Raw genomic sequence first — 8,226 nt, 5'->3', positions numbered from 1 at the left:
AAAAGAAAAGACAGCAAGTATTAGTTGAGCCTCGTGGTATACTAAGGCAGCAAGGGTGGGAGTTGAAAGCTAGCCCTGGCTACGTGATCCTCAGCTCAGCCTGGACTATGTGAGACCCTCATCTCCATCTCAGAAACCTACAAACCAAACAAACCAAAAAGCCTGCTAGCTTCCTCTTCCAGAGAGCCTCCCCAGCTCTGGGTGACCTCTGACCTGGAGTCCTGTCCCAAATCTGTCCCTGAACGTGCTCTGCTTGTCTCCCAACCTGGCCCAGGTGCAGCGGAACTGCTGTCTGACCCTCTGCAACTTCAGCATCCCTGAGGAACTGGAGTTTCAGTACCGCCGGGTGAATGAGCTGCTGCTGGGCATCCTCAGCCCCACACGTCAGGACGAGTCGATCCAGCGGATCGCTGTGCACTTGTGCAATGCCCTGGTCTGCCAGGTGGACAATGACCATAAGGAGGCTGTAGGCAAGATGGGCTTCGTCGTGGTATGTGATCTTGACTGCCCTTGTCCTCCTGTTCTCTGTGAGGGAGGCTGCCATAGGATCTGGAATCAGGGGTAGGAGGGGGAAGGAGATGCTTTAGGGTAGACCCAAGGAAGTACATCTCTGTTCTTGTTGGCGGTGAGCTGGAGAAGGGAATTGCTAAGGGCTGAGGGCAGAGCCTGGCACATGCTAGCAAAGCAGCCCAGCACACTGAGCTTCACACTACCACTGAACACTCTCTTTCCTTCTTCCTGTGTGTGTGTGTGTGTGTGTGTGTGTGTGTGTGTGTGTTGGTGAGTGCTTCTGGAGGCCAGAGTTGTTTGATCCACCTGGAGCTGGAGTTATAGGTGGCCATGAGCCTTCTGACATGAGTGCTGAGAATCGAACTTGGGTCCTCTGCAAGAGTAGGACATAATCCTAACCACGGAACCATCTCTACACTCCCCTAGAAGAGTTGCTTGTTTGTTTGTTTGTGACATGGTCTTTCTGTGTAGCCCTGGCTGGCCCAGAACTTGCTATGTACCACAGGCTGGTCTTACCTCTACCTCCCCCGAGTGCTTGTAGTAAATGTGTGCACCACCATGCCTGTCTCAGAAGAATTTCTTGTGCTTTGTTTTTCAGACAGGGTTTCTCTGTGTAGCCCTGGCTGTCCTGGAACTCGATCTGTAGACCAGGCTGCCCTTGAACTAAGAGATCCACCTGCCTCTGCTTTCCAAGTGCTGGGGTTAAAGATTGTACCACCACACCTGGCTCTCAGAAGACTTTCTTAATGTGACTGTTGCTATGACTGTGTGGTCTTCTCTGTCTTTAACTACTTCCACTCAGCTCCATGCAGTAAGCCCTATTCCAAAAGACCCAGGGCTGGCCCTTCATCACTATGCCTTTCTGGCCTGGTATGAATAAATTCTTAGTCTAGCACCTGGGACAGGATAAATATGGAAGGAAAGAAAGATTTGGGGGTTAGGGGCACCAATTGTCACCCTCCCTTATCCCTGGGGAAGTGCAGCCCCTAGCAGGGAAGCACTGTGACAAGTGTGTCCCCAGGTCTGTCCTTGCCCACCCTCAAATCACTTCCAAAAGACCTGGGTGCTGCCAGGCTGTCACCTGGGACAGGCAGTGCCCCCTCCCTGCTGAGCTCCTAAGCTGGTGGAGCCCCGGCTTCAGGCAGCCTCTCTCCTCTGCCCACAGACCATGTTGAAGCTGATCCAGAAGAAACTGCTGGACAAGACGGTAAGCAGAGCTCACACACTCTGCTCTCACCCCAGAGCCTTCTGTGTCAGAGTTGGCCATGTGTCCTCAGGAGGACATAGCTGAGCTGTGCCTCCCCCACAGTGTGACCAGGTCATGGAGTTCTCCTGGAGTGCTCTGTGGAACATCACAGATGAGACACCTGACAACTGCGAGATGTTCCTCAACTTCAATGGCATGAAGCTCTTTCTCGACTGCCTGAAGGTAGGCAGTTCCCAGGCTGCCACCATCCCACGGGTGCCATCCCACACAAGCCTCCCATGGACACACAGGGCCAGCCACACACAAACCATGTCTGCTGCTGAGAGATGTGCCAGGAACCTCCTCTCAGCCATGCCATCCAGCTGTGCCTCCTGTTCTGTTCTGCCTGCCCACAGACCATTCCCTGCTAACAAGATACAATTCTGCCCAGAATGTAGGACTCTGTTTTGTTGGTAGCTTCTTAGGGGCTCCCCTAAAAGGACTCTTCTGAGCTGTGGCAAGTGGAGCCACAGTCCTCCCGAGTCAGCTCTCTCCAGGGCCTCTGTCCGGCAGCACTGGAGAGTTGGGGTTGGCCTCCTGTGCCTCTCCTTTGTCTAGAAGGTCCCTTCACACAGGTGCCCGCCCACAAAACCTGCAGGGCAACAGTATCAGACTTGAAGGGACCAAGCGTGAAGGCCTTGCTGGTTCTCGTTCCCCAGGAGTTCCCAGAGAAGCAGGAGCTACACCGTAACATGCTAGGGCTCTTGGGGAATGTGGCAGAGGTGAAGGAGCTGCGACCTCAGTTGATGACCTCCCAGTTCATCAGCGTCTTCAGGTTGGTACTTCCTGGGCCGCCAGAATACTCAGAACAGTTGTGTGTACACTGTGAACACTGTGCTCTGTCCAGTTTCTGTTGTTGATACTGCCTTCTCTATATTGTGCTTTTTAAAAAAAAATATTTACTTTATGTATATGAGTACACTGTAGCTGTTTTAAGACACCCCAGAATAGGGCATCGGATCCCATTACAGAAGATTGTGAGCCACCATGTGGTTGCTGGGAATTGAACTCAGGACCTCTGGAAGAGCAGTCAGTGCTCTTAACCGCTGAGCCATCTCTCCAGCCCCTATAATGTACTTTTGTTTTCCTTTGATCTTGTTTTTCATTCTGTGTATGTGAGGGATGGGATGTGCCCATGAGTGCAGCTGCCTATAAAGGCTAAGGCTCTGGGTCTTTTCTCAAGATCTGAAGGGCACAAGTGATTGCAAGCCATCATGGGTACTGGGACCTAGCTCCAGGATGAAAGAGCAGTGTTTTAGTCTTTTAGCCTACCACAGATGGCAGTAATGTTACATCCTTTTCTCTGAAGGACTGTGTATACCAAGTGGCTAGATGTTGTGACATGAGCTTGGGAAATGAAGCAGGAATCTTGACTATACCACAAACTCCAAGCCAGCCTGACTCAAAAGTAGAAAAAAAGGAGCCAAGTGATTTTCCGCTGAGCAGTGGTGCAGGCCTGTAACCCTGGCAACCACGAGGATGAAGCAGGAGGATGTAGAGTAGTGCCCCTGGCAGCAGGCGGAGGCTGCCGCCCACGAGCACGTACATCATGGATTTTCTCCCTCCTTGGTAGCAACCTGCTGGAGAGCAAGGCTGACGGCATTGAGGTTTCTTACAACGCCTGTGGTGTCCTGTCTCACATCATGTTTGATGGGCCTGAGGCCTGGGGTGTCTGTGAACCTCAGAGGGCAGAGGTGGAGGAGCGTATGTGGGCGGCCATCCAGAGCTGGGATATCAACTCCCGAAGGAATATCAACTACAGGTCAGAGATGGGAAGGTACACAGCATGGAGAATCAGAAGCTGCTTGTCCCAACGTGGGGTGCCAGAGCTCTCCACCCTGGTCCTGTTCTCCAAAGGTGTTTGCCCTCGCTCACTGTAAGGTCCAGTGTGTGAGGGGCACCTCTCCCACTTGTTAACGTGTGCATCTAGCCAGGCCTGTCTCTTATGCATGTTATATACAGCAAAGTACAAGTCACCTGTAACCCCGCCCATGGCCATCCAGCTGCCTCAGTCCATCTCCCTGCCACACTGTGTATGGTAAACAGTTGAAAGGAAAGCCATCTTGAGCGGCTGTGCTCAGGCCCCAGGTCCCTGGGAGGCAGGAAGCTGAATCCCAGGGCGCTTCTGAATGAAGCTTGGCTGATGAGATGTTCTGGTTTGGGGGCTGGAGCCACAGACTGGCCTAGAATTATTGTAGGTTTCTCTCAAGGCTCCCTTCCTTACCAGTTCACACTCTTGGTTACCAAGACCCTAGCTTTCTGTCCTCTCCCTCTTCCCTGACTTTGGTCTTCTCCAGAGCGAGCTTCTGGGTGGGGCCAGCAGCAGGGCCCTGGCATCCTACAGGCTTGCCCATGCTGCCTTTAGGACCCTGCATGGAGGAGAAAGCCTCCCCCTCCCCAGCCTCCAGGTAACAGTCGTCTCTCTCCTGCAGGTCCTTTGAGCCGATCCTCCGCCTCCTTCCCCAGGGTATTTCTCCAGTCAGCCAGCACTGGGCCACCTGGGCCTTGTACAACCTCGTGTCTGTCTACCGTGAGTGCCTCCTGTCCCTTAGCTCAGTCACTCAGTTGAACACAGCATATCCTCAGGGAGCTGGCACACAGGAGAGACACAGAGACTCACTGTTGGCATGGGAGGGATGCCAGTGTGCCTGTTAGCCTAGTGCACCATCAGAGGTGCCGTTCTTCATACTCTTCCCCTCCCGGCCAGTGAACTTCCCAGTCTTTTTGCCAACTGCAGGGCAGAAGGACACCTGGCTGGTCACCACAGTCACCTGGGGGTGCCTTACTAGCAACATCATAAATTCCAGCTTCTGACTGTGGAATCTGGCTCCAGAACTTCCAGGGAACCTGTGTCACCATCAGACCTCTCAGAGAGAGTTCATGTTTTGGGCCTATGGTCAAGATATTTCCCATAGGACCAACTCCAGGAAAATTATAACCACAATTTCTGGGAAACAGTGGGGAAGTATCTTTCCCAAAGACTTGCCCATTCCCCTCCATGTGGCCCCAGGAGGCCTGACACCCTTGGCCTGTTCCTACTCCCTCCTGGCAGTGTCTTTCCCCAGGCAGCAACTGTAGAACAGTTCTGGTTAACGTTCAGCGTGTCTGGGAACAAGCTGGTAGATGCACACTGTCCTCACTATTGCCCCTACCTTGTAGCTGACAAGTACTGCCCCCTGCTGATTAAAGAAGGTGGGATGCCCCTGCTGAGAGACTTGATCAAGATGGCAACTGCCCGGCAGGAAACCAAGGAGATGGCCCGGTAAGAAACAAACTGCATTCCTGACTAGGCACCTTGGTATGGGGGCAAAGGGCACAGTGGGGATGTCAGAAATCTCCAGGAGTTATCAGGGTTGAGTGTGGAGCAAACAGTGTATGGGTGTCCAGCAGAGGCCTCTTGTTGTTGCCCATGGACGACAGACAGGGTCTTAACTCTCAGGGGAGCTGCTCTGCTTTCAATTCCCACTGAGCACCGAGCACTAGCAAGCATTCTGCATTATTTTTGACCAGTGTTATTCCAATAAAAATGGACTCAGTGCAGTGAGCATATGCTAGAAGCCACGTGCATACAGTGCTGGGTTATTTGAACGCAAATATGAGGGAAACACACCCTTGGACTGCTGGGATGAGGCTCAGTGGTACAGCTCTCGCCTAGCATGTGCAGGGCTCCATGCATGCATGCGCACAAATACACACACACACACAGATGATATCAGAGTGAAGGGCCAAGGCATGCCAGAATCCTCCCTGGTCTTCTGTGTCTCTGGGATTCAGTGTTGAATATTTAACCCTCAGTTCTGATTGTCCCTCCCTGTGTGCACTAGAATGTGCATACTACATTAGAATCAGTGGGATTGCCTTCCTCGCTCCTGGATCCATGCTCTTTGGGAGAATATTCCTTTGTCACAAATCTGAGCACAGGATAGCCTGAGCCACGGAAACACCCCCTACCCCCCCCCCCACTGCCAATCCCCATGCCATTCTGTTGTGGAGACCCCAGCACTCTGCCATTCAGTCTTTCTGGTGAAGAGACTGGTTCAGTTTGAACTGACTGGTCCTCGAACTTAGTGTCCCTTGGGAGTCCCCTGGAAAGTGTTAGAACTGAACAGCTGCCTGCAGATTTTTTACCAGTGGGCTTGGGGCTATCTATGTTAGACAAGATCCAGGACTTTTGTGTGGGGCTTGTCAGCGAGCCCTCTTGGTCCCCTGAGGCCTGCAATGTGTCTGAGCCAGCAGGCCCTCTGCTTCAACGAATGAACTATCCTGAACTACCCTTCTCAAAAGCCCTCAGTGCAGCCTATCAGCAAATGGAGGCTGCGGTGAACCCCGAAACCCTGTTGAGTAACAGGCAAGCAGTGGAAGGGCAAACTGCAGTGGGTGGCAGTGTTCTCAGGGAGCAGGCTGAGCTGGCACACTGAGGGCCTGTGCATATCTTCAGTCTGTTTGGGGGGCCCCTGTGGGCCTCTGAGGAGAGGAAGAGCTGCTGGCTGGCAGGGCAGATGCTGAAGAAGGCAGCAGTGGGTTTGGGAGGTCAGGCATGGCTGCTGGTAGGACTTCCTCCTTTTCCTAAGTTGAGGGCAGTGGCAGCATTCATGGCCACAGGTACTACTTCCCAGGTGTGCTGCTAATCACTGGCAACACCATTCAAGACTACGTCAGGGTCACTCTGAAAGCTTGGTAAGTAGCTGTGGGGCTCCAGGAGAGCCGCTCTCCTTAGCCACCCTCCAATGCTCTCCCCGGTTTCATCCAGCAAGGTGATTGAGCACTGCAGTAACTTTAGAGAGGAGAACATGGACACGTCCAGATAGAGGCCACACAGCTCGGACCACAGGCCGGGAGGAAGCGCTGGAGGAGGTCTAGTGGGCAGGTCCCTTTGCGGAGCCTCCCACAGGGTGAAGAGACAGCGAGGACTTGCACAGCCGACGCATTTCCTTAATGTTAGTGAGATATATATTATATATATATATATATATATATATTTTTTTTTTTTTTTGGTTAGGAAGTGTGAAGTTTTGTGTGTATGACTTCTCCCGAGTCTTTGCAGCTCCTTGCCACTCTTGGTCCGCCTCCAAGCTTTGGTTGCTGCCATGTTCCCTCCTGCCCCAGCCAGGCTTGCCTCTAATGCTGTGAGTGCCTGGCCCCTTCCCAGTGAGCTGACCCTGGCCTGGCTTCTGTCTGTTGTGGGAGGGGCTGGCCCTTAGCAGGCTACTCAACATCCCTGATCCCTGCCTGAGTGCCCTGTCCAGGCTCCCAGGTGAGTGAGGCTGGCAAGCTTTAGGATTAAGTCCAGCCCTACTGGGTTTCCCAGAAGCCTTGGTGCTCCAGGCTGTAAGCCATCTGGGGCCAAAAGAGTAAGCTGTTCCCAGGCCTTAGGCCAAGCAGATCCTGTCCAGAGGACCCTGGAGAAGCAGGGCTCTGTTGGCCCACTGCTCTCTGGCCAGGCCTGTCTGTGGCCATGCTGCTATGGAGAGAGGCTGCCTCAAGTCTCCCTCAGGCCCCAGGTTTTTGAAGGCTGCAGCCCAGAGAGGGTCAGAACTCAGGGGCAATTACACTGCCCCTTCTGCCAAACATGCCCCAAACCGCCTCAGCTCTGCAGCTGGCACCTTCCGGGACCAGGGTCTTTCCTTGTTCTGTAGCCCTTATCTGCCCACAGCACCCCAGTGCCCAGGTACTCCCACCAGCAGCGGAGCTGAGCCCACCCGCTGTCCAGAAGATACTACAGCTCCCTCCAAGGCAGGAGGTCCCCACTCCAGCCTCACAGTGGCAGCAGGAAGCCACCTCCAGACCAGCACTTGGACAGTCCTCTGTCCCTCCAGCCCAGTCAGGTTGTCCCTGAGAAGCTGCTGCGCTGTGTGACAGGCAGTAACAGCAAGCTCTCTGGCTATCTCCTGCACCCTGTCATTGTATCTCAGCATTGCTTTTCATTGTTGCAGCTACTGAGGAGACCCATGCACACAAGCAGGCTTTAGGGAGCAAAGCTGACCCTGGAGGCAGCCTCTGGTGTGGCTTTTTCTGCCCTCTTTCTTCTCTGTGCCCGTTTTTCCGGGCTTGCCTGCCTACAGTCAGAAGGGGCCCGGCTGTTCCCAGAACTCAGGGAGAGGCGACTGATCTTCCCAGAGGAAAATCTCCCTGCCAGGTTGCTTCCCCCATGCAGCACTTGGGCAGCCTCAGCCCATCCTTTCCATCCCACGCCCTCTGGCCCTGCAGGCCCTGAGCAGAGCTCACATCCCATTGCTTTCCTACCTGGGTCTGGGGAAATGTCTGTACTTCAGGATGTCACAGAAATACATTTTGTGCAAAGTGCAGGAGAGTGGTGTCTTTTCTTTCCGGAGGAGACTGGGGGGATACTGGACTGAGGTCAGAGGTCAGGGAAGGAGCTAGGGGTTTCCTGGAGTGTGGGTAGTTTTACTGTGGGTTTATGTGCCTGCAGTCAGGAGACAGGTGGCAGACTGAGGTTATGTGTCTATGAC

General features: G+C 53.6%; 1 protein-coding gene across 5 annotated transcripts in view; it reads left to right on the top strand.

The window, feature by feature from the left end:
- The window catches only part of Zer1 (zyg-11 related cell cycle regulator), a 31,005-nt gene extending 22,944 nt beyond the window's left edge, over positions 1–8,061 (top strand). For 4 of the 5 annotated variants that reach the window (XM_021155501.2, XM_021155500.2, XM_029474033.1 and 1 more), the window contains exons 9-16: positions 275–490; positions 1,676–1,717; positions 1,820–1,939; positions 2,416–2,531; positions 3,330–3,533; positions 4,189–4,286; positions 4,916–5,018; positions 6,507–8,061. In XM_021155501.2, coding sequence (XP_021011160.1) covers positions 275–490; positions 1,676–1,717; positions 1,820–1,939; positions 2,416–2,531; positions 3,330–3,533; positions 4,189–4,286; positions 4,916–5,018; positions 6,507–6,564 — 957 coding nt within the window. In that variant the 3' untranslated portion in view covers positions 6,565–8,061. The remainder of the gene's footprint in view (positions 1–274; positions 491–1,675; positions 1,718–1,819; positions 1,940–2,415; positions 2,532–3,329; positions 3,534–4,188; positions 4,287–4,915; positions 5,019–6,506) is intronic. The other variant, XM_021155502.1, reaches the window with a different exon arrangement.
- The last annotated feature ends 165 nt before the right edge of the window (positions 8,062–8,226 follow it).

The sequence above is a fragment of the Mus caroli genome, chromosome 2, assembly GCF_900094665.2.
Source record: "Mus caroli chromosome 2, CAROLI_EIJ_v1.1, whole genome shotgun sequence".
NCBI lineage: Eukaryota > Metazoa > Chordata > Mammalia > Rodentia > Muridae > Mus > Mus caroli.
This window is presented reverse-complemented; position numbering and strand designations above follow the sequence as displayed.